Source organism: Pantherophis guttatus, chromosome 4 (assembly GCF_059756535.1).
Source record: "Pantherophis guttatus breed Tessera chromosome 4, ASM5975653v1, whole genome shotgun sequence".
Classification (NCBI taxonomy): domain Eukaryota; kingdom Metazoa; phylum Chordata; class Lepidosauria; order Squamata; family Colubridae; genus Pantherophis; species Pantherophis guttatus.
In genome coordinates, this window is record NC_142066.1 from 115,940,043 (window position 1) to 115,967,060 (window position 27,018).

The 27,018-nt window shown below is 40.4% G+C and overlaps 1 protein-coding gene across 10 annotated transcripts in view; it reads left to right on the forward strand.

Moving 5' to 3' along the window:
* The first annotated feature begins 710 nt into the window (after positions 1 to 710).
* ANKRD28 (ankyrin repeat domain 28) overlaps positions 711 to 27,018 on the forward strand; it is a 94,260-nt gene continuing 67,952 nt past the window's right edge. For 2 of the 10 annotated variants that reach the window (XR_015733982.1, XM_034402229.3), the window contains exon 1: positions 711 to 1,161. Coding sequence is in view for 7 of the 10 variants with exons in the window: in XM_034402229.3 (XP_034258120.1) it covers positions 1,135 to 1,161 (27 nt within the window). In the remaining 3 variants the exon portion in view is untranslated. Of the gene's footprint in view, positions 1,162 to 1,628; positions 1,947 to 25,484; positions 25,503 to 25,976; positions 26,958 to 27,018 lie in introns of those variants that run through there. The other 8 variants (XM_087892596.1, XM_087892597.1, XM_034402228.3 and 5 more) reach the window with 8 other exon arrangements.

The following is a 27,018-nucleotide window of genomic DNA, read 5'->3' on the forward strand; positions in this document are numbered from 1 at the left end:
TTGCCATAGCTTTCCTCCCCAGGAGCAAGTGTTAAAATTAAATAGTAAACCTATGCTTCTGGCTTACTGCAATTTGAAGCATGGACAGATTCACTAAGGAGCATTGATTATATTATAATTTGGTATTTATGTGATCCAGTTATGATTTATTCATGAATCTATTGTTAATAATGATTTAGCATGTCTAAATTGGTAACCAGTTATAAATGATAGATCCCCAGAATGGATGTACTCTTCAGTGAAGTCCAGAAGAGAAGCAGCATTCTGCTTCCTACTCTGAGTTATGTGTGTGTACATACAGGACAGCTCCTTTTCTAAAATGGGTTAAAGAGGCATTAGATAAGCTGGCATTATCCTGATGTGAGGGATTTCGTTGCCGTCATACGATCAGTACGCGGACAGCAGACGATGGAAACTACGGTCCAACTCCCCCACAGAAAACCTGAGCATGGGAAAAGTTGCAAATGAAATACTGTCCTATTCCAAGATGAAACTTCATGATTTTAACACGGTTCCACCATACTAACGTCTAGCCCCCAACTCCCTATCCTAACAGCCGCCCATCTCTTTCGAGTAAGAGCATTCGCTTTCCTAATTCTTCCCTCGCTCATCTTCTTCTCACCAATCACATTAGACCTCCCATCCGACCGCCTCTCCCTCTTCCAATCACCGTTGTTTTTGCTTTTATTTATATACGTCTGCGGGCGAGCATGTATATTTTCATCACTCCGAGCTGCCCAATCAGCTTTGGAGAATGACGGACGTTGTAGAAGCGGCATCGATAAAAAGGGGAGGGAGGACGGATTAATTCAGTTTCTGTCCCTCGGCGGAAGGACTTCGGGGAACGCTAGAGATCGTTGGATAAGTGATGGTGGGGCGAAAGGTTAACCCCCGCCACTTTCGCCCCTCCGGATCTTTCCGCGCGCTTGGTGAAACCCGCACCGGCGCCAGCTAGAAGACGCGAAGGAGGTGGGGCCGTGGGCGGGACCTGCTGCACGGGTTGCGCGGCCCAGACAGGGGAGGAGGCGGGACTGCTGGGCAAGGAATCGTTGGCGGAAGTGAGGAGCCGGAGCGGTGGCTGAAACGGCGGAGGACAAGGATACCTCAGGCGGGATAGCCTCACCTCGCCTCACTATGGTTCTCCTTGAGCTGCGCGATCAGGTAGATGATCCCTGGGGCGGAGGGTAAAACGGCGTTGCCTTGCTGCGCTTCCTTTAGTCTTTCTGAGGGAGTGAGCCTGGCCGCCTGTTTTCCCTCCTGGGAGGTGGTGATAGGCTGGGTTAGGGGGGGAAAAGAAAAAAGGAGGCACTATGGCGGCATTGGGAACGGCTGGTGGTGGGTGGGGTTGTGGTGTCCCTGCCGCGATGAACGGCTTCAGGTTTAGTGATGGGAGCGTGTGGGAGAAGAGGAGGAGGTGGAGGTAGTGGCGGCGATGGGCGGGGGGGGGGGAACGGGACGGGACGGCACCGCGTTTGTCTTCCGAGGGATGGCGTGGGTGCCGGCGGAGGTGCTGGGAAGCGCGCCCGCCTGCCAGGGAAAACGGCGAGGCGTGGCGGGCTGTTCAATCCACACCCCCTTCCTTTCCTTTTTCTTCTTCTCACCCACCCTCCCATTCCCCTTGAGGCCCCACCTTCTTTCCCAGGTTACCCCTGCCTGGGCCTAACAGGTGGCAGCCAGTCGCTTCCCCTTCTCCTCTCCGGTCCCTCCTGCTCTCCTTCCTTCAAGGCCAGAACTGTCGCGCGTGCACGCTCCAGGCGCACGCCCCCCTTTTTCCCCAGCCCTCTGTCTCGTTGGGACCTTGAATAGGTGCGCTGTTTCTCTGTAGTCGGGAGGGCTGCGGAAACTGGACGTAAAGCGATGACCTTTTGCCCTCCGTAGTTATGTCCAAAGCGACCCCTCCTATGTATGTTGGCGAAAAACAGGAGAAAAGTGGATCCTACCGAAGGGTAATGTAGCGCGCTCTCTCTCTCTCTCTCTCTCTCTCTCTCTCTCTCTCTCTCTCTCTCTCTCTCTCTCTCACACACACACACACACACACACACACACCCACCCAGTTCAGCCAGGTGTTCTTGGGCATCCCTCCATTAGAAGCTTAGGCTGTTGCTGAATGTTAGGGAAGGAGACTGCTAGAAGCATTGTTTTGTCTTTTGTATGCTTTTCCACTAAGAGGCTCAAGTAATACCTTGAGGTGCATCTGCCTTTCAGCCTGATCTATTTAAAATGGAACTCCTACTTTGACATAGGTCCTTATTCTGTCCCATCCATTTTAAGATGTTGCAACTGTACAGTAGGTGTATTGGCATCAGATCTGAGATATTTAAGGTTTTTTATGAAAGCTAAGAACAATCCAACTGAGATTTAGTGAATTGCCAGTGCCGATATGAAGTTAATAATAATGAAGCAAGGATTTGAACTCACATTTGCCAAATATTGAGCTAAAGTGAGTGTCTATATTGTTTTTCTGTTTGTCAGAAAACCCTAACCCTAACCCTAACCCAATACCATATTTGCAGCATCAATATCACTATATTTTTGCCCACCCAAGAGTAGACAGGAGAGAGATCATGGTTTCTTTTTACTTAACTTTAAAAAATGTTATAATGATCCCGAACAAATTATTAATGTAGCTTTTAATTTTTTGCTTTTAAATAATTGTATTAATGGAAACTCTGGCTTGCGTTTCTTAATATGCATATTTAGGGGTTTTTTATTTTTTAAAATCTAGATAAGCTTACTGCATATCAAAAATCCTTAGTTATCCTAGCTATACTTTTTTGTATGTTTTATTTCAAGTCTTCTGGTTTTACTTCTTTGCTACCCAACATGCTTGAGCCCTTTTTTAATATTTGCTTGCTGAGAATTATTTAATTATGTCTCATGTAAGTATTTTCAATTTCTTTTAACAAAGTTTTTAAATCGTTGTGCACATGCCAGTTTTAGTGTGTGATTGTCAAAAAGTCCATTTTAATTATCCTTTCTGGTGGCTTGCATTTTGTTGTTATGGTATCTGGGCAGCTTATTTGTAAGTATGGGGAAGTGTGACTGAATAGGTTCTTTCTTTTGCTCAGGTAGTTGGCTTTGGTACTTGGTTTTGGCTATTGTCAGTTGACAGCTTAACAGAAATGCAATTTAGCAATCTATTGTTACAATGTATGTATGCACAACATAGGAGAACAAACCCATCAGGACAAGATTTGGAAGTCCATCTGCATATGAAGACAAAGGTCACTCTGTTGAAAACTGCAAAGTCTACATTCTGGACAGAGGGCCACTGGGTTTGAAGGAAGGGTAAAAGAGGCCATCTATGTTAAAATTGAACATCCCTCTCTCAATAAAGGGAGTGGGATAAAACACCACCTATGTCTGGTCTGTAACACAATCCTTTCAGCAGTCCAAAAAGTTCCACACAGATTTGCACTCTGATTCAGGTGATTCTGAGGATACATATAACTCCCAAGTGACCTCAACGACTCTGAGATCTAACTACCAACCTTCAGAGTGCTAAAAATCACATGACTGCATAGAATATAAATCCTACAATCCCCCACCATTTAGTCAGAACTGAAGAAGCTTCTTAGATGAGAAGTGAAATGTTGTCAAGGAAAAAAATCCAGAAAGTCCAGTGTCTTTGGATAAGCATCTTTTGGGACAAGATGTTTGAGAATCTCCATAGATATTTAAGCTCAAATGATGCTTGTTTGAAGGGATTATGCATTATGATATACAGTAAAAAGATAGATTAAAATAATGTTTTGTAGTGGTTGAATGCCATCTTTTTCCAGTGGTTTTGCTTCCTGAGAGATCAGTTCCAATAGATGGGGAGGAAAGGGCTATGAGGTAGCATAGAGCTTAGACCTTTTTCCATTGTTATTTTCCCCTTATTATTAAATAGTGACATAAAGCTTCTTGGTGAAATAATTTGTCAACATAAGTTGTGGAGCAGTGGTGAAATCCTCTGCGGATTGCCATCAGTTTACTGCTCACGCATGCACGATGCATGTCAAATGAGTGGCATGCATATACACATGCATGTGCAGTGCGTGCCAAAAGCACACTGTACGCATGTGCAGTGGGTGCCAAAAAGCACACTGCATGCACAGTGCATGCCAAACGTGCTGTGCGTGGAAAAAGGAGGCTTAACAAGGTAAGTAGAACAGCGAAGGGGGAAAGAGCTTGCCGCATGATTTAGATTCGCTAGAAAGCAGGATTTCCTGCTTTGTAGTGAATATAAATCGCGCGGCACAGCTGATCATCCGAAATACCATTTCGGATAAACCAGTAGCTTTTTTTTGCTTTTATCACTACCCGGTGTGAACTGGTAGCATTTCACCAATGGCATCTGGATGCAATTCAGATGCCGGTTATCTTTAATGTGCTAATCAAGCATGGGCTTGATTATCTCCAAGATCACCTGCTCCATATAGAGTCTGCCCAATTGTAAGATTAAGGAGAGAAGCCTTATATCTAATCATCTGTATGATTCCATAATCAGGCTTTCCCAATGATGACTTGCTTCTAATGGAATAACTTGATCTCCTCTATATGGACCACCATCGCCCAGATGGTGAGTTTCCAGAGGGTGATGAAAACCTAGTTCTGGAATATTTGAGGGGTTTTTAAGATTGTTTATCCTTGTTGGATTGTGCCATTATGGCATATGTTAAAAGCTCTTCCCTTTGTTTTAATCTTTTTGTTATACACTACTCTAAAACTGGGTAGAATACAGCAGGATAGCAATCCTACTAATAATGATGATTGTAGAATATAGGTAACAACTACTAAGACTGTATTACTATTCTTCTTGTCATCCTTACTAGTACCTATCTCTTCCCACTTATGGCTATATCCATGTTGCTTGTATCTTTACAACTTATATTGTTTTTATTGTTTCCTAGGATGATTTGATTGCTTATTAGTATCCTATGACTATCACTAAGTGTTGTATCTTATGATACTTGACGAATATATTTTATTTTTTCTTTATGTACACAGAGCATATGCACTAAAGACAAATTCCTTGTGTGCCCAATCACACTTGGCCAATAAAGAATTCGATTCGATGCTGTGTCTGTAATGTGTATACAAAATAATTACCATGGACTTACAGTGTACAGCCTTAAGTAACTTGATTTAGATTTCATACTTTTTTAAAAATGTAGATATTAGTAGGCAAGGAATTGAGAAGTATAAACGCTGTCTAAACCTAACCTACCTTTTTTTTCCTTTCTTTTCATGTACATATTTCTGGTATATTAAATCAATTTCTTGTTATGTTTGAACTGGAATGTTGATTTAAAATGCTGACTGCAAAACGTAAGTTAAAATTGATGTTTCATTTTTTAAAATCAGAGATTTTTGTAAGTGCTTTACTTAGTCTCCTGGCTGGGCACCAACAGCAAAATTGACATTAAAAATAGTATGCTTTCCCCTAAAGTGGATGCAGGAAAGGACAGAACTTGATGTAATAGCGAGGAGTTTTGAAGGGGTATCATTACCTTCAAACCGAACTTGCTATCATGAAACTTTGGTAATTTAATTTGTAGTGTAGTCAATAAACCTTATTGGTGTACTCTGTATTATGCTTGGACATTTATATGGTAAGTGTTATACTAGCAATTGATTTTTGTTGATCCTTGAGACTATGGAAGCAATGTCTGGAGAAAGCTTAGAATTTAGGGGGGAGAAAAATTTCTACCTTGTTTGTTTGTCGTACTTTAATATTATGGCTTGCTGCTTTTCTTGCCACAAAATGTCTATAGTAGACATAGGTAGATTATAAGGAAAAATTCCTATTTGATAAATGTTGAAGTATCAGAGCCATAATTTTGCAACAATATCATTTTTAACTGATTTAAACAATAATCAATTGAATTTTAATCTTGTAAACCCTATATGGGTTTATGCCTGGAGAAAGAATAAATACGATCAACATAGAACATATAATAACAGAGTTGGAAGAGGTCTTCTAGTCCAACCCCCTTTTCAAGCAAAAGACCCTATACCACTTTAGACAAGTGGCTATAGCAGTAATGGCTAAACGTTTATGGCACCATGTGTCGGCCTGCATGCTAGAAATGGCACGCGAAATCATTCTGCCTAGATTGCACAGCCTTGCGGGCCTTTGTGTATGCATGAGCGCCGAAACCAAGAAGAGCAGCGTTCGATCGTGCATGCGCGAGCCAGCACCTGAACTTCCAGTTTCTGGCATGGACGCACGCCTGATGAACAGTTGGATGTCGCGCATGCGCGATGTAAACCTAGAAGTTTGGGTCCAGCTCATACATGTGTGATGGAACGCTGCTTTTCCAGGTTTTGGCGATCCCGTGCGTGTGTGCACAGGAATGCGGCATGTGTGCACAGCTGACCGGCAGGTGTGTGTGCAGGAGCCAGCGAGGCTACACATCCATCGCGGTATGGTTCTGCATGCCGCTTCCGGCACATGTTCCATAAGTTTGCCAACATGGGGCTATAATATACAGTCTCTTCTTAAAGGAGCCGCAGTGGTGCAGTACTGCAGGCTACTTCTGCTACCTGCCAGCTGCCTACAATTTGGCAGTTCAAATCTCACCAGGCTCAACGTTGATTCAGCCTTCCATCCTTCCAAGGTCTGTAAAATGAGGATCCAAATTGTTGGGGGCAATATGCTGACTCTGTAAACCGCTTAGAGAGGGCTGTGAAGCACTGTAAAGCGGTATATAAATCTAAGAGCTATTGCTATTAAAAGTCCTCAGTGGTAGGGCACCCATAACTTCTGAAGGCACAGCATTCTACTGATTCTCACTGTTAGGAAATTTCTCCTGAGTTCTAGGTTGCTTCTCTTCTTGATTAGTTTCCATCCATTGTTTCTTGTCTTGCCATCTGGTACTTTGGAAAATAGATTGACCCTCCCTCTTCTTTGTGGTTGCCCTTCAATTGCTGTCATGTTGCCCCAAGCCCTTCTTTTCACTGGACTAGATATATCCCAAGTCCTGCAACCATTCTTTATAACTTTTAGCCTTCAGCCTCCTAATCATCTTTATCGTTCTTCTCTGCACTCTTTCTAGTGTCTCAACATCTTTTTTATATTGTGGTGACCAAAACTGCATGCAGTATTTATTCCAAGTGTATTCTTACTAAGGCTTTGTAAAGTGGTATTAATACATTACATTATCTTGATTCTATCCCTCTATTAATGCAGCCTAGGATTGCATTGCCTATTTTGGCTGCTGTTGCACACTGCTGGCTCATATATAAGGGATTGTCCACTAGGACTGCAAGATCCCTATCACAGTTATTGGTATTGAGACAAGTTTAAAGTAGTCTGAACATGTACAAAGGTTCCCCTTGCACATACATGCTAGTCGTTCCCAACTCTAGGGGGCGGTGCTCATCTCTGCTTCAAAGCCACTGAGCCACCACGTCCTGTTTTTTTTTTTAGCTAAGTGTAAAACCTTAGTTTTATCCACGTTGAATTTCATTTTGTTACATAGGGCCTAGTTTTCAAGTCTGTTGATATCCATTTGGATCTTGAGCTTATTTTTTGAGTGTTGGCTGTTCCTGCTAGCTTAGTGTCATCTGCAAATTTGATGAGTTTCATTTCTATTGCCTCATCTAAATCATTATGAAGATATTGAAGAGTACTGGGCCTAAAATGGAACCTTGGGATACCCTACTGCTTATTCTCTCCATGTGGATATAGTTCTGTTAAGGACTACATGTTGAGTATGGTTTATCAGCCAGTTAAAAATCCATCTGGTGGTGGTGCTGTTTATCCCATATTTTTCTAGCTTACCAAAAAGCAGGTAGTAATCTATTTTGTCAAATGCCTTATTGAAAACTATTATGTCCACAGTCTCTCACTGACCCACAAATCACTTTGTCAAAGAATGAAATAAGATTTGTTTGGCGTGATCTGTTTTTGACAAATTGACTTGGCTTCTGATTTTAACTTTGCTTCTGAGTGTTCACATATTTGTTTGATTATCTTTTCCAAGGTCATCCCAAGTATTGATTTCAGGCTGATTGGTCTAATTTCCTGGATCTCCTCCCCCTCCCTTTTTTTTTTTTTTTTTGAAGATGGGAACCACATCAGCTCTTTTCAAGTCCTCAAGTAGTTCCAGTGATTCAGAGTTCATGTCTGCTAGCTCCCTCAGAACTCTGGAATGTAATCTATCAAGATCCAGTGATTTGAATTCATCTAGAGCTCACAGGTGTTCTTTTATCTTATTTTTGCTCATTTTAATTTGCATTCCTAGCCTCTCTTTTATGGTTCCGTTTTTGGTAAATTGGATTGCATTATCTTTTTGTGTGAAGAAAGATGCAAAAAATTATTTAAGTAGTTCTGTTTTCTCTCTACTGCTAGTTACTTCCTTGCCATCATCTCCTATTAGTGGACCAATTGTTTGACTTTTTTTTCTTGTTTTATATGTGTTGAAAGAAACTTTATTATTTTTGACATTAGTTGCAAGTTTTAGTTTGTTCTGAGCCTTAGCTTTCCTAAATTCATATTTGCAGGCTCAGGTTATTTGTGGGGTATTCTACCTTAGTTTTGTGTCCCTTATTCTGTTTTTTGTGCTTCTCCTTTTTTTCATTCAGTTGCCCAAGAGTTCACAAAGTTTTACAGTTCACAACAAGATCCACAAGTCACTTTGTCAAAGAATGAAATAAGATTTGTTTTATAGAGATTGAACTAGTTCATCCTCTTAACTCTGTGCTCTCCCCTCAATGAACAGAAATCATGTGATTGATAACCTTAATAAAGAAGTGTTCCTAATCGTCTATAGAGAGTTTTGTTGAATTTTTTTCACATTTTGCCACTGGACCCAGATTCGTGAAGATGGGCATATAGGCTCTTCAGTTCTTTGTTCTTTTAGGTTCTTTAATTGTTTGTTGTCTTTGCTGCTTTCATTGCTGTAGCTGTTGAAGTTCACCATTGCTAAAAAGTACTCTTGTTCCACATTCCCACACAAATACAAGAAGGTTAGATAAGTAGCTATATTGTAGACAATTAGAGAATTAAGAAGACTAATATGAAGATGTGCATAGGAAAACTTTCTATAAAAGTCTTGTTTGTGTTTATGTCAGTTTCTTGTGGACTCTTTTCCTGAATCACCAATAACCATATTGACCTTAACTCAACAGACACAAAAACTGAAATGTGGACATTTGGTTAGGTTTTTTTATATCTCCCTACAGTAGCTTTGAAGGAGACTTCTAAGTTAGTCCTCAATTACCGACTGCCTCATTTAATGACATTGATGTTACAACAGTGTAAAACAAATAGATTTGTGATCAGTCATATTTACAATCATCCTGCTGTCCTGTGGTCACATGATCACTATTTGGGCACTTTGCAACCAGTACACAACTGTTGCAGTGTCCTGTGGTCATGTGATCATTTACGGGCTTTGTAACCGGTTTGCAACAAGACTATAGAAGATGGAAATAGTCATGAGTCATGTAATTTTTTTTTGTTTGCTTATTGATGTGGCACTTTGCTTAACAAGAGGAAATAAGATTGTAAGCCTCTTTGGTCACATCATTTTTCATATAGTGACCACACTGAGCTACCGAGGTTCCAGTTGTGGTTGCTAAGTGAGAACTACCTGTATTGTACAATAGGAAAGCTTACAAATAAAATAGAGTGGTAAATCTTACTTTAAAAGAAGTAAAAATGCTTCTCCAGAGTTTTCTGAGTTGCTGCCTCCTTGTTGCCTCTTCTTATCAGGACTTTCTAACTTTCAGTTTGCCTCTCTGAGTTCTTGGTTGTTAGCTGTTTGTTCAACTTTTCTTCACAAGGCTTGTGGTTGTACAACTCCCAAGTTGCCATCTTGCCTTCCCTTTCTTATAATTCACCTCAGTATTGACTGGCACTTGGATTGTCCTGATGATGAGAAAGGATCAAAAGGGAAGAGGGAGAGAAGAAGATAGGTACTTATAATATGCTGTAACAGTCTATCATTCTACCCATAGTCAGTTTTCAAACCTTAGGCCTCTTTTCCTCACTTTTTTAAATTAATAGACTTTTAGATTAATAAACTCTTTTCTCAGCCTTGTTTATATTTGTTTCATATTTCTAAAATGGCCCTCTCTGGTATGAAGATCAGAAGCTATTGCCTTACCAGATTCAATCCCTTATGACCATACACAAAGCATAGACTATGATTGCTGAAGAACACGCTGCTTGTATTTGTTTGTTCCCTAAAGCAAGTCTGGGAACTCTTTTGCCATATAGACATTGCTGAACATTGTCTCCCAAAATCCATCACTCTCCAGCATGTTAATTAGAGCTGCTGGAATCTATATTTCAGTAATATTTGAAGATGTACATTACTATCTTTCATTTAGAGCTGAGATAATTTTCTGAATTGTAAGTTTAGATAAAAGTCTTTTCTTCCCTCCTGTTTTCTTTTAGAAATGAGTGAAAAATGAAATATTTAAGAAAACTTTGGAAAAATTATTTTGGTATTGTGCTATTTTTGAATGTTTTCTGGTAACTGTAAGAGTGCAATACGATAAAAAAATCCATTAAGCTACTGTTTCTTAAAGTGTGCTTCTAGGATCTTTGGGGGTCTGCATAGAGCTTCTTGGGGTCAAAATTACTTGCTATTATTAAAATCCCATTACACAGTTGTGAGAAGCAGTATTAGCAATGAATGCCTCAATTTTAATTTTTAATACAATAAATGTTTTTTTGGAATCCTATAATTTTTAAAAATGGGAAGGGGACCTTAGAAGGATTAAAAACACTGCACTTTACAGTTGATTCATCTTACTTTCTTCAGAGCCTAAGTGAAAGAAGTTGGTAACTGTTTGGAGATACATGTAAGTACAATTAATTGTATTCTTATTTATTAAAATCATGTAGCCATTCCTTGTTTCACAGCTACCTCATTCAGCAACCATTCATAAATACAACAGTAATAATTTTAAAGAATCATTTTCCAACAATATGCACACTTATAACCAAATTTTGTGATCCTGACAACTAGGCATACCAATGCATATAAGAGTAACTGGGTAGTGAGATGGGCAGCATATAAATTTAATAAATTAAATAAATAAATACTAGCGTAGCTGTACAAGAGAACTTTAACTGAGATAATGGCAGCTAGTGATCTTTACTGCTTTTTCCTAAGGTCCTAAAAGGACCTCTTTCCTTTTAGTTGCATGTTCACATATCAACCATTTTGTTTATTATCATTTTGTTTAATGGAGCATTTTGCTTCCGATTTAAGAAACAGTTTGTGTTTGCTGTTTCTAAATAAGGAGAAGAAGTGTAAACAGATAGTCCTTGACATACAACTGTAATGGTGCCTGCCCATTGTGGTTGTAAGTTAAATGGTGATGGTCATAAAACATGTCATTAAATGCCATGATCATTAAGCAAACCAATGGAAGCAGTTTTATTGAAAACTGAAGTAAGTGCTAGGTTTTGGCAAAATGTCATAAAACATGGTCACATGACTATAGGATGCTGCAAATGCCTGTAAATGTGGCCATCTTGCCAAGTGTCTAATGTTTGATCTCGTGATCATGGGTGGGCTACAGCCATCAGACGTCCAAGTCAGGATCATAAAGCAACCCCAAATTACATCAGTTGTAACTTCAAGCAGTCACTTAGTAACCAATCATACGTCGAGGACAGCCTTTATAGCCACCCAGCTTATAAATGTGATTATGAGAAGTGTGCATTAAAACAAATAGTTAAAAACAAATTGAAAATAAGGCATTAAAAATAAATACAAATAAGACTGTGGATGTAACAGCCAGGGTGGATTTGATTTAAATCAATGATTTAAATCACGATTTAAATCACTAGTCAGTAAGGCTTGATTTAAATCATAGTTTTCTACATAAAGACTAATTCTTGCTGGTATAACTTTAATATGCAAGTAGATGAAGATTTTTAGAATAACAACTTTTCATATTAGTTTTTTTATCCCCAGTTTAATAGGTTCATATTTCAATCAAGTACAACTTTTCTGTTGTACTTAGGAAGGAGAAAAATAATCATTACCTTAATAATAACAATTTAAATAGATTTATTCAACTGAAACAATAACATTACACCATATGTTATTTGCTTAAACAAACATCCATGTTTGTTAACTAATTTGACTAAACAAAATATATATATTTTAAGAAACTTAGACTGTCAGCCCAGCCTACACATGAAAAACTTAAATACTGTCCTCTGTAGCTCACTCATCATCTTCATCTTCTTTGTTCATAATCTGGAAAAGAAAAACAAGCTTTCCTGCTTTATCGGGTCCCAAATGATTTCTCAATTTAGAATGAATGAGTCCAAAGGAAGAGAATATTCTTTCAACGCTTGCAGAAGAAACTACTGCTGTTAAAAGTGAAATCATTACTTGAATAGTCTCTAAATCCAAGTGCTTAAGTGACTTCCACAGTTCACTGGTGTGACTTTCTTTAAAATATCTTCAGCAAACATATATTTCTTGAATGGTTCCCCCTTAGCTTTGAAGTTTATTATAGTTGGCATTACAGATGGATGATTGCTGGATACCCATGTCATAGCTAACTCCTCTTCCTCAGCACTTAAGTTTTGACCCTGATACTGGATATTGACAATATTTGCCAAAAAATGAGCTGGAGACAGTACTTGTCCCATTCGTTTTTTTAATGCTTGTAATTTAATTCTGTCCATGTGTTTTTAAGTGTTCACTCAGTTCCTTCCAAATTTCAACAGCATCAGCAATAAAACAGCTATTTTTCTGTATTTTGTTTAAAGCTTCAGAGATGGGTTTCAGGATGCTCAGCATATGTTCAACATTTCTCTTAAGCCCAATGTTGAGGATTTTGGCCGTGACAATGCCATCTATTTTATCTCGATTTTCTTCACAAACTGTCATCAGAATAGGCCAGTTCTTGATATACTGCTCAAAACAGTCCACCACAGAGTTCCATCTAACATCTTGTGGGAACGTTAGCTTGGTTCCACCCATTCTTTTCAGAGCTGCTGCAAAATGATTGTTATGGAAGTATTTAGCAATTTCAACAACATTAGTCTTTATTTCTGGAACACTTAAGTCTTTGGCTAAGAGGTGCAGCAAATGAGCACTGCAACCATATGTTATTAGCTTTGTATTCCCTTCCTGCTCTTCTAAATTTCTTCTCATCTTGGATACATTTGCAGCATTGTCTGTGACCAAACTGCATACTAGACATTTGAATTTTTGTTCACATGTTATTATAGCTTTTACTGCCACTTCTTGTAAGTATTCTGCTGTGTGTGCATTTCCTGACGTATCAATTGTTTGTGCAAGGAAGACTTTCCCGTCTTCTCTTGTTATACAAGCACATACAATAGGATCATTGTGGACATTACTCCACCCATCAATACTTAGGTTAACAATTCTACCCTCTAGAGCTGTTGCACATTGCTTCATTTCTCTGTCATACACTTTATCCAGCAGTTTCCCTGCAACGTCTGCTCTGCTGGGTGGACTGTATCCTGGTCTCAGTGACTGAACCATATTAATGAAATGTGGGTTCTCAGTCAGAGGGAAAGACTGGGCAATTTTTTCATCAATTAACTCTTTTTCTAATCATCTAGTTTTTATCACAAACATATGGTGGTTCTAGGAGGGAAGGGTTTTTTCTTTCTTTTAGGTGATAGTGATATGTGGCTGTGGGTGTCTGATGATGATCTTAGAGCTGACCTTAGAGCTTCGATCCTGCCCCCACAACAGGTTCATTCAATGCCCTGTGTTGTCCAACCCGACCAAACGCCGACTGATGGAGGAGGAAATTCAACATCTCATCGACATTTCCGCCATAGAGCCCGTTCCCTCAGAACACCGTGGGACCGGTTTCTATTCAATCTTTTTCCTGTTTCCAAAACATTCTGGGGGCTGCAGAGGAACCCTCGATCTCAAAGAGCTGAACAAGTACATACTATATCACCAGTTCAAAATGCAATCCCTGAAATCTATCCTGGGATGCATTCGGCAGGGAGATTGGATGACCTCCATGGACCTCAAGGAGGCCTACCTCCACATCCCGATCCGACCTTCCCAACATCGTTTCCTTCATTTCTCTTACAATCATCGGCATTTCCAGTACAAGGCGATGCCCTTCAGACTCTCCTCCGCCCCCAGGACTTTTACGAAAATTCTATCTGCCGTTGCTGCACATCTTTGACAGGTGCTAATCAGAATACTTTGTTATTTGAACGATGTGCTCATCTTGTCCACGCAGAGCCATGCCAAACGGGACCTGACCAAGGTTTGCCACTGTCTTAAGCAACACGGCTTCTCCTTGAACCTGCCGAAGAGCCACTTGTACCCCACTACCAGGATCTTACACCTGGGCTCCATCATAGAATCCAACAAAGGTCTGGTCTTTCTGTCCCCGGATCGATGCCGCAGCATCTGGACATTGATTCGACAGATTCTCTCGCTCCAGTCCGTTCCTCTCCTCCTACTGTCTCATCTTCTCGGGAAGATGATTTCATGCATCTCCATTGTCCCGTGGGTGCGTTTTCATGGTCGATAGCTTCAATGGTTCTTGCTCCCGTACCAGTGCTCCCGCCGCAGCAACTCCACGGGTTGAGTATCTCTCCCGACAGAGGTTCGCGGGTCCCTTCGCTGGTGGATCTCGTCGGCTCTAACGAAGGGCTGCGCCTTCTTGGAGCCGCACCGTCTCCTGTTAACGATAGATGCCAGCCTGACTGGATGGGGCGCTCACATGCAGTCCCAAGTCGCTCAGGGCAGTTGGTCCCCTCGGATCGCCAGAACAAGATCAACTGGCTCGAACTCCAGGCGGTTCGCCTCACCCTCCTCCATTTTCAACCATCAGTGGAGGGTCATCATGTGTTAGTCCGGATGGACAATGTGACAACAATGGCACATGTGAACCGCAAGGGAGGAACTCGCTTGAAACCGCTGATGGAGGAGGCATGCCGGTTACTATCTTGGGCGGAGTGTCACCTCCTCTCCCTACGAGCACAACACATCTCTGGGTCGACAAACTTAACCGTGGACTGGCTGAGCAGAACGCAAATAGACAACTCGGAGTGGCGTCTCCATCCAGTAATCTTCTGCGAGTTGTCCCACCGCTTCGGGCTTCCCGTCGTAGACCTGTTCGCCCATCGGGACAATGCCCAGATCCCTCGGTTCTTCGCTCGCCACCCTTGTCCGCACGCGGAGGGGATCGACGCACTCGCAGTTCCCTGGCCTCCGGGACTGCTATACGCCTTCCCTCCGATTCCACTGATCCCGCGTCTCGTCTGCAAGGTCCTGCGCGAGAAAGTGGAGATTCTACTAGTCGCTCCACACTGGCCACGGAGGGCCTGGTACGCGGATCTGCTGAATCTGTCTGTCGCTCCTCTGTGGCACATTCCAGGCGACAGGATTTCTCTCAGCCAGGGGGTTGTGCTGCATCCAGATCCTCAATGGTTGCAACTGACCGCCTGGTGCTTGAGCGGATCCTTCTGAGGCGGGACAACATCTCTGGCAAGGCGATCTCTACGATCCAGGCGCCCCGGCGCCCCTCCACGTGTCGAATCTATAACGCCACCTGGTCTTCATTCTGCAATTGGTGCTCCAGAAGCCACGTGGATCCTACATCCGCTTCTGTCGCTGAGGTGTTAGATTTTCTCCAAGATGGATTGGATAAGGGACTTGCCCCGAACACACTCCGTCGACAAGTAGCAGCCTTGTCTACAGTCCTTTCCACCAAGAATGACTTGCCTCTCTCGCACGACACGAAGATTCGAGGGTTTCTCCGGGGTGCTGCGAACCTGAGGCCCCCGGCCGTCTAATGATATCCGACCTGGAACTTGTCATTGGTCCTTCAAGTACTTACACATCCCCCCTTCGAACCATTAGGTTCCATCAGCCTACGGTTTCTCACCTTAAAAACTGCCTTCCTGGTTGCGATTACCTCGGCATATCCTTATGTGGAAGGATATGCACATAAGATAGCGCTGCTTGGAAACTCAGAGGTAACTTGGAGTAATACAACTGCCAAAGCAAAATTAGATGTATCAGCCTTATATTACAAAGGGATGCTGGGTAGGATTAATAAGATAAGAAACTGGACTAAAAAGTAAATGGTAGGTGGACTAAAATTCTACTGAAGAGCACTTCCTTCTTAATAAATTGAGTCATTGATGTGACCAGACCTTGCAAAGTCAGAAATCTAGTAGAAATTGGTGACATTTTTTGAAGACAAAAGTGTATTTCGGCCAGATCCATCTGAAGTCCTTCAGAGGAAATTCTTCAGTACAGCTGGATCAAAGGAACTTTTGTCCAGATTAATATAGAGGGTACAGAGACACTGAAGAATTTACATGAATTATATCCTTCTGGAGGGCTGAATACTCTTAATAATTAAACAATCAAATCCATTATCAAAATTATAAGAAATTTTACAAAATGGGATTCATTAATTTTTGGAGAATCAAGGGCACTGTGTGAGCTTGATTTATATTCAGACCTTCTGTTTAGGCAATACTTGAACATTGTTTCAGATTTCAAACATGTTTCATCCAGAATGTAGTTTTCAGCGTTTTTGCTAAATAAATGTTCTATCATTGATCTAAATAATGAGATGATATTATCACTGAAAGAGATTTAATTCTTTGTTTCTTTTATCAGGGATTTTCAGTCATATGCTTCTTTCACTTCATAGATAGTTAAATTTTCTCTTCAGGATAATTTTTTATTGCTGACTATATTAATTGGGAAAGTTCTCAAATTCATTGGCACTTTTTTTAAAGTGAATTTTCTGTTTGTTTGGGTTTTTTTTTGCTGTTTGTAGATTTCTAAATTTATTCATTAATGAACTGACAGCTTTGAATTTTAGAAGTCTGATGATAGTTTCTTGTGTCAACATAATTAGAGAAATTATCACTAAACCAGGTTTTTAGAAATAGCTGGGGAAAATAATTCTATTTTGATAATATATAGAAACTCTAGAATTATTAGCTTAATTTCAGTCTGTCCAATTCTTCTTCCCTCTAGTTTAACAATATGTAAAACTTATGAAACATGTTTATATGACTCAGATATATTTCAACAATTTACTTGCATACTATAAATATAATTATTGGAATACAATAGCATACGGGATGATATTCTGAAGTTGTACTCCAGGGGGCAGTCGTCTACTATTCTGTTTATTAGCTTCATCACAACAAATTCAGAGCTCATTTTTAAATGACTTTTATATGCCTTTCCCTTGTGCATTACAGTAATTGAAAGAAATTTATCATTAGGACTTATGAGGTTATAACTTAAAATATTTCTATTTTAGTGTTGTAATAATTCGATTTAGGTCTTAAATGTTCTAAAACATTTATATATGTGCATGTATGTTTAAATTGTGTGTATGATGTATATACTCACATAAGCATTTCTCCTAATCCCCAGATACATGTACACACATGTGTATATTTCCTCAAAAAGATTAAAATAATGTTTTTATCTGTTTTTTTAAATTGTTTTGTTTTGCAACAGAAATTTTGGGCTCAATTGTGGTTGTAAATTGAAGACTACCTATGCAAGAAAAAAAATCTGCCTGGTATCTTGTAAACTAACTGAATTCCAGTTCTGCAAATATTAAATCTTTCTAGTTACAAATAGTTTAAAAAATCCATGATCCTATACAGATGTAAACACTAATAAAAGTCAGTTAAGTTAGAGTAGGACATAAACAGGGTAAGGATTCTAATGTTTTGAACTTTTTACTTTCAAGTCCAATTTCTTCTTAAAACTGAAATGCAAAAGTAAACTGTCCTGCATCATTGTTTCTAGAGCCAAAGACAGTACCTATTTATACTGATAGTGTGTATAATGAGTACGGACAAGCAATTTTATTTCTTTCCTGTGTTTTGCTGATTCACAGAACTAAACTTAAACACTACAAACACTCAGATTGTTTTCTTTGCATTCTTTTCTGCTCTTGGAACATGATGCTTCTTTTAGATGAATCATCTTTTAGATTCCATTGTGGAGACTCGAGTCCATGCAAAGTTGAGTATAAAAATAAGCACTACAGATAAGAATTAGTTTTTTAGTTTTAGTTTTTGCCTTTTTCTTTCTCCTTTTTTTCTTTTGTGTTTTAAAATCTTGAACTCTCCTCTTTTGCCCTTAATTTCCCATTGTTTGAACCTACATTTTTTGGTGAGGAAAAAGAAGAAAAAGAAATCTGCCTCTGACCAATTTTACCCGTTGCAGCAAACAGCCTGCTTTACTTTCATTTTCGTTTTCAGCATATCTTGATTAGCACAAGGAGAAAAAAAAAATCTGCTCCAGCAATTTACCTCTTTGCAGCAAGCAGCAGAGCCCTGAGCAAAACAGCTGACAGCAGATCAGCTGAGAGTCGGGAAGCAGATCTAATCAACTTGTGCTAATTAGGATGTGCTGAAGCTGAAAGGAGCTGTTTTTTCTTGCTGTTTGCTTGCAAAGAGGTAACTGCTGCGAAGCATAGGCCAAAGGGTGAGGGCCAGTGGGTGGGCCGGGCTACATTTGGTGTATAAGATGCACCTAAATTTTCACCCTCTTTTAGGGGGGGAAAGGGTGCCTCTTATACTCCGAAAAATATGGTAATAAATGTGCAAATATTATAGCCTTCCTTCCCTCCCACATTAGTCAAGAAAGAGAGGAAATATTCCAATTTTCATAACACAATACACAATTAATTACTTAAACTGTAAGTATACATATTCCAAAGTTATTTTCAGATAGGTATGTAAGAAAGATGATTATATTCTTAACAGTAGTTTTACTGAAAACAGTGGCTTTATTTTAAGTAAACACCCAGAAATTACAGTGTGATTTAGTTGCATATTGTATACTAGTACATAGTTGTGTTCTAAGCTATAAATGTACATACTAGCTCATTTATTAATATATATTTCTTTTAAAAAAGACTGAAATTAATGTGTTATTCTGAGTCATTGTTAATGTGAGTCATTGCTGAACATTTTAAATTGTAATGACTATGTTTTCCCCATCCTTCAGAATAATGTTATTTTCCACTTTTTCCAAATAGTTTTAGTAGTGGGTATTCCTGAAATATTTGTAAGATATTAGTAACAACTTCTACGTAGCCATGCTGATACACCCATGGGATTTTTTGGGGAAAATTTTTTTCAAGTGGCTGTAGTTGGTCTAGATAAACATTTTGTAACCCTAGCAACGTATGTTAACCATAAAGAAGTTTCCCTGTTTTTCTTTTCTTACCACCAAGCTAGAGTAATCTGTTAAATGTATGTATTTAAATTGGAAAAAACATTTTAGAGGTTTATTTTTTCCTCATGTAGCCAGCATTAGGAAGAACTGATGAATACAAATTAAATTCTGGAAATTTTTTGTCTCCTGAACTGTATATTGGATAGATTAGTGACTGCACGGACCCAGTGAGGTGGGTGAGCCCTGCAGAGGGTCAAACTGTAAAAGGGTTTCTTGTTAATAATTTAAAGTAAAAAAATGCAATGGATTTCTTAGCAAGCAGTTATATATCAGTTATTTGTAATTAGCTTTACACTTTGAATGTAATATTAAAAAATAAAATACTTTTGAAATCTAAGAAACTTTTTTCAAATAAGCAATTTAAACATTGCTGTCAAAGTTATGACTGATGCAACATCCCCAAAGTCATTCATTCTTATGATGGACTACAGGGATTCTGCAACACTCACTTACCTACCCCACTGGGTCCCTACCAGTGGTAAAATGTAAAATTTGTTGCTACCGATTCTGTGGGTGTGGCTTGGTAGGGGGGCAATCTGACTGAGTGGGCGTGGCCAACTTTTTTTTTTTTTTTACTTTTAAAACCATTTTTTCTACAACTTCTTTGGCCGAAGAGGTTGTAGAAAAAATGCTTTTAAAAGCCTCTGACGATCCCAGCTGAGCCATGCGATCATCAGAGGCTTTTTTTTTTTTTTTACTTTTAAAAGCATTTTTTCGGCCGAAGAGATTGTAGAAAAAATGCTTTTAAAAATTAAAAAAAAAAGCCTCTGATGATTGCGTGGCTCAGCTGGGAATGGGGGGTGGCAGGGATTTTTGCTACTGGATCTCTGACCCACCCGCAGCCATCGCTACCGGATCAGGCGATCCAGTCCAAACCGGGAGCATTTCACCCCGGTCCCTACTAATCTACCCTGTGGAGATCAGATGGGTACAGCAGCATGAATCATCTGGAGATTGCAAGTCTCCAGTTTCCTTCCCACCCAGCAATAAAGGGGAGATTGGGGCAGATGGAGTTGAACTTCAGCATGGAAGAGCAATGACCTGAAGGCAGGACAAGAAGCAATGGATGGAAACTAATCAAGGAGAGAACCAACTTAGAAATAAGGAACAATTTCCTGATAGTTAGAACAATTAATCAGTGGAACAACTTGGCTCTAAATGTTGTGGGTTTCCAAAACTGGAGGTTTTTAAGAAAAGAGTGGACAACCATTTGTCTGAAATGGTACAGGGTTTCATGCCTGAGCAGGGGGTTGGACTAGAACACCTCCAAGTTCTCTTTCAACTCTGTTATACTGAAAATCTTTACTGAATATTAGGTCTTTATTTAGAAACCATCACAAATAATAAGGCCATAAATAATGAAGCCCAAGTATATGGAAAAATGAATAGATATATGAATTGCTAAATATCAAAAGATTTAGGGGAGATTTTTGTCAAAATGCATATGAGAATAAGACCTGAAACAAGATAACTTTGAATGCTGATGAAGAAATCCAAAAAAAAACCCCTCAGATTTTTATAAAATAAAAATATATCCTTTCACTTTATATGCCATTTATGATTGTTATGCTTAATTCAATTATATGAATGAATGAATGTAGCCTTTCTTAAAATAAAACACATAAGTATATAATGGCTCTGGAGGCATTATTTTCTTTGGATCTTCAGGGCTGCCATATAAAATGGAATTAATATGGAATCGGAATACCATCCTAAATTTTTAGAGATTATGCTTTATAAACTAATTCTTCTACAAACCTTTTAAACAATGATATTAAAATACAGATAATATTTACATTGATTCATTAAATCAATAAGGATGAATTAATATACAAATGTTAGCAGATGCTTTTATATTTCATGTTTTATCAAATACTGAAATTTATTTTTATTTTATAACTTAGTTTTAGTTAAAGTATGTATGACTTCATGTTGCCAAAATAGTCCTATCAATTCCTTAACTAGATCTTAGAATTAAAACCCCGATGTGTGTTTGTGTCTATCAATATGTTTTTAGAAGCGTAATATAAGAAATGGAAATAGTTATAGTTACTGAAATATTTTTGTACTTTAAATAATAAATCAGTATTTAGTAGAACTTGTATCGTAATTGTAAGCAATTGAACTGAGCACTTAGTGGTTTGTAAATATGTGTAATATCCAGAATGCCATCCACTTATTTAAAAAGTGAGAAATGTTCTGGTTTACCTGTGATATTTATTTATTGATATTATTTATATGGCTACCCGTTTAACACAGGTGACTCCAGCCAGCATGCAGGGATTAAAAGGAAAATCAGAACATATTTGCTGAGGAGGGACATGTAAGCTTGAATTATATTGAGCAATTGAAGATCAATTGTATTGAGGATTCCATCTAGCCATTTTTCATAATTCTTTTTTTTTGTTTGTTTGTTTACAATTTTCTTAATGCATTTGAAGATTCAGAGTTTAAAATAGCATGCTTAAATGTTCATTCCCATATTTTATTCTCACTCAAACGCAAGACATAGATATAGTGACAAGGCTGAAATCACTCACTAAGTTTAATGAAATGCAGGAAGTTGAGTCTGAATCTCATCTCTCAGAATGTTTACTGTACATCTCAAGAAATTCCAATTATACATGGACTGCATGTATAACATGCAACATAGAACATGCTATTTTCGTTCTCTTATTTTGATTTATGAACATTCCAACCCAATCTCATGAATGTTTGTTTATCCAACAATAATTATTAAGGGATACTTTGGGGTATACGGTATTAGTTTGAATTATTAAAATTGGAAATTCCAGGCCCGTGATGGTGAACCTAAGGTACGCGTGCTGAAAGTGGCACACAGAGTCATGTTGCCTGGCACGTGTGGCATTGCCCATTCCTCTTCCAGGTTTCCGGAGCATGCATGTGCACTAACCAGCTAGTCTGCTGGTTACTGGTGTGCATGGGTGCGTGATGATCAGCTGGTCTCCATATGTGTGGCAGCAGCCAGCTGAAGGCTTGCTCTTAGCATGGGTGTGTACCGGCCATGCCGTCATCACTCGCATGCAGCCCTGGGACACCCACCCCTTGCCAGCCAGGAGTGCTGCCACCAATCGCTCCCCTGCGCTCGCCTGCCCTCCTGCCTCATCACCGTCACCACTACTGCGAGGAAAGGCCCTGAAGCTCACGTGGATCTGCCGCAGGGGGAGACCAGGTATGGCTGGACGCTGTCCGGAGTGCAAGGCTGGCAGGAGGAAGAGGAGCCCCCACTGTCTCTTAGCGCAAACAGCCTGTCGCCCCCATCATCTCTGCCCTGTTGACTGCTCCTGCCACTTCCAAGGAAGCGGCAATGTGAGAACCTCTGCCCTCAGGGGCGAGGGGGTGGCAGCAGCAAGGATGGGCGAGCCGGGGCTTCCCTGTCTCCCTACACGAGTGGGCTTCTGGCATGCCCCCAGGCCTCCGGGAGAGGGATTGAAGCCCCTGCCCTGTTGGCTGCTCCTGCCACTGACAGGGAAACAGCAGCGTGAGAACCAGCAGCGGTGAGGAGGTGGTGGCAAGAATGGGCGAGGTGGGGCTTCCCTGTGTCTCCGCATGAGCAGGCTTCTAGCGCAGCCTGGGGGGGATTGAAACCCCGGCACGCCCATCCTTTCCGCTGCCACCCCATTGCTCCCGTCGCCAGCACTTCTCATGCTACCACTTCTCTCTCAGTGGCAGGCTTCAATCCCTCCCCCAGAGGCCTGAAATGCAACAAACATTTTTGGCCTCCGCACGGCCCATTTTTGGATTCGGAGAGGAAAGGATTTTCGGGCAGCAATGCTGAGATCCTCTCCCCTAATCAAAAAAGTGCATTGCGTTTCAGGCAGCAGATCTGGCCAGGAGGAAAGAGAAGGTGAGTCTGTGGAGAAGGAGGAGGAAGGCGTGCGGTTCTGCAATGTGCACTGGAGAACCATGGAGGAAAGCCTTTTCAGGCAGCAATGCTGCGATCCCCTCCCCAAATCCACCTGAAAAGGCTTTCATCCTTGGTTCTCCTGTGCACATTGCAGTATTGTGACCCAGACCCATGTAGTTAATATTAAATGCAAAACAGTTCCAAAAAACAATCAACTCATTCTCAGCGTATTCCAAATTAAATGAAAGCAAAGTCCTGAAAACATCATTCTTCAGCTTATCTCTGACCTTGGGATAATTAGACAAACTGCCAAAGGCTTTTCTTGGCAACAGTTCAGGAATAGAAGACGCTGACAAGAAAGAAATACATCCAAACACGAAGCAAATCTCTCAACTGTTGCTTTCCGGCAAAGAGGCCAAGAGTCGTTGCTGGTCTTTTAAGGCTTATGGCAGGGGCCAATCATCTCTTGGCCCTACTCCCGAGTTGTCCTCCCTGCTTTAGCTGCTCCTGCCTCCTGCGGAGAAGGAGGAGGAAGGCATGCAGCTTTGCAATGTGCATCGGAGAACCAGGGAGGAAAGCCTTTTCGGGTGGATTCGGGGAGGGGATCGCAGCACTGCTGCCCAAAAAGGCTTTCCTCCATAGTTCTCCGGTGCACATTGTAGAACCGCGCGCCTTCCTCCTCCTTCTCCACAGACTCACCTTCTCTTTCCTCCTAGCCAGATCTGTCGCCTGAAACACAATGCACTTTTTTGATTCAGGGAATGCTGAATCGCAGTGCTGCCATCCGAAAACTCTTTCCTCTCTGAATCCAAAAATGGGACGTGCAGAGGCCAAAAATGTGCATCGCATTTCAGGCCTCTGGGGGAAGGATTGAAGCCTACCTCTGGCTGCTTCTGCCACTGAGAGGGAAGCAGTAGCATGATAAGCGCCGGCAGCAGGGGCGATGGAATGGCAGCGGAAAGGATGGGTGTGCTGGGACTTCAATCCCCCTCGAGGTCAGGGGTCATGCCAGAAGCCTGCTCATGTGGGGAGACAGGGAAGCCCCGGCTCGCCCATCCTTGCTGTTGCCACCCCCGTGCTGCCACTGGTTCTCACACTGCTGCTTCCCTGTCAGTGGCAGGAACAGCTGGCAGGGTGGGGGCAGGCTTCAATCCCTCCCCCAGAGGCCTGGGGCCATGCCAGAAGCCCTCTCATGCGGGGAGACAGGAAAGCCCCGGCTCGCCCATCCTTGCCACCGCCACCCCCTCGCCCCTGGGGGTGGCGGTTCTCGTGTTGCCGCAGGGGGCTTGCTGGGAAGCCCAGCACTCAGCACCCAGTGGGGAGGATCCCAGCAAGGTCGCATGTTCTGAGCTTTCCCGGCCAATGCATGGCGCTGCCGAGGTGGCAGGACCAAGAGTGCTGCTGCTGGCCGGGGAATGGCTGTCTCGCCAGGGAACAGTCCAGTATCTGGTTGTCCTCTGGTAAGATGCACACCGGCGCCCTTGGAAAAGATGGGCGTGCATGTCCGGGGGATGCGCAGTGCGGGTTGCATGCGTGGAGGGAGGGTCAAGTGCGCATGCGCAAATGGGGCATGCATTGCATTATGGGTTCTGGCTCAGACTTTTGGCACGCAAAGCCAAAAAGGTTCGCCATCACTGTTCTAGGCTGTAGCAAGATAACTAATCAGAACTATGAACCCTGGTTATAGCAAACATTGCAGCAGATTACTCTGTTTTTAAATTAATGAAATTTTTTAGTTTCAATGGAAAGGGAGGAAATGCAATGTGACCAGAATCATTACTTCCAAAGTTGGCGTCTCTATTTTCTCTCAGTAAAGGATAGAAATCTATTATTAGAATTACTTAATAAGCATCAACATGTTTTATAATTAATCAGTTTCTAGTGCTTTGGGCATACAATATATTCTGTTCTGAATGATATCCTCACAGATCAATGTTGCCATTGAGCACATTTGAACTAAAATGTAAATTCAGTGTAATGGATTATTTTTCTCTATATGAATACAGTTTTTTCTAGCATTTATAAGAATACTAAAGTTGTAGATTACATGCAGTTTTTGTCTAGTAGGTAGGAATTGGTGGAATCGATTGCCTCTTTAGAAGCTTTTTTAATGTTGATTTTTATAACTATCTGTCAGAAACATTTCATGCTCATAGTGGGTTAACAGAAACTGCTCTAAAAATAGAGTAACAGATGAAAGTAGTTAAGGGTTTGGAATTGTTTGTTTCCCTATATTGTTAGTCAGCTGTGCCAGTATACTAGCCTTTCTGTGGCTTTTAGTGGAAAATGTTAAAAGTACCAACAGAATTTTTATGTTAGAACTGAATTAGTCATACACAATTGGCATGGATACTCTGTGAGAACTGCCCAAAAGCTCTTTCTTCTCTCTGCACAGGAAGTTGCATCCAGAGCAGTAACTCAGTTCTTTGGTAAGTGTAACATGTGAGCATTACTAGGCATTTCATACTGCGGTTCTGCAGCCTGCTGTTTAGATGATTGCTTGATTGGAATACTGCTGTGGATGCAACTTTATGTTCTGTTAGTGTCTTTTGTAATTATCTTTTTAAGGCACTATATCTGCAATAATATCTACTGCATCAAACATCAAATTAATAGCAGTTTTTGGATTGAGCATTTAACCTGAAGCAACCTTCAAGGTGGCATCGGCATAGATCTTTGAATAAAGAAGTTGACTGAAAGATTATATGTAGGACCTGATTTTTCCCCCCTTACTGCCCCACATCTTTTTTTCTTTTTCTTTTTTACTTTGGTCTGAATGAAGCTATAAGAAGAACTCTATTCACAGTGATGAAAAGAAGCACTGGATTGATGAACTACTTCTGTGAGAAAAATCTAGAGCAATAATTCTAATGCTTATGCTTTAGTATTTTCCTAAAGTGCTTGTACTTGCTGTTTCTATGCCTTCTTGGAGCAGCTAGAGCAGTGGGCTGATGGTTGACAACAAATGTACTGCATTGCTTTCTGCCTGATAGAGTGAAGCATTCTTTGTTATTGCATGTTAGAGAATCTGGGTTGAACAAAGAGTATTATTATTTGCATTTCATTGTCCTTTATTGTCTGAATTGTTATGTGTAAAGGTACTGTAATCTAGCTGTACATTTCAAGAATTTTTAAATGAAGAAATATTAATCTTGATATTGATTTTGAATAACTACAGAAAAATAATTTTTACTTGTGATAGATACGAAGATTAAAATTTTGTTAATTAAAATGAATTATGAATGGAAGCACTTGATTAGTCATGTGTGCCTTTTCTGGTAGAAATCTGACTACTATTAACTGGAGACAGACCTTGCCGGACTGGGGAGAGCTGTGATTATCTCTGCCAGAGCAATTGTTTCTTTCTGCACAGAATGGTGTTATGTTGTCTATAACAACGAGCATACTGTTTAGAAAAAACTGTTCTGTAGAAATTAAACAAAATCAATGTATTTGATATAAGATATAGAATATATGTACTGTTGTAGTTTATATTTTAATATTGTTTGAACAAAGATCAATACTGAATAAAAATTCAGTAGAAACATATTTTTATTTATGAAATATTTCTTGAAAACTTTGTTAGAAAATATCTTGTTAACTGAATTGGCAACTAGTAAACATATTGGTTGCATGAGTTAAAAATTTGAAAACACGGGAGTAGTTTTTGTAACTTAGGTTAGAAGAAAAGAACTTTTATGTTCTGTGTCTGTTTCATTACAACAAGGCAATTTCAAATTTAAGTTGCTGGTTTTTTAAATGATCAAATGAGTCGAGTGTGTATTGTTGTTTTGGAGGAGGTGGAAGATGATTCTCCCACATTTATTTCCAAACTGCCTCAGGAAAACTTATCTCTACATCCTTCAGCTTCAGTATATGGCATGGTAAGGGACTTCTCTTGTATGTGCCTTATTATAATTTTGGTTCAAATCAATTGACTTGGTA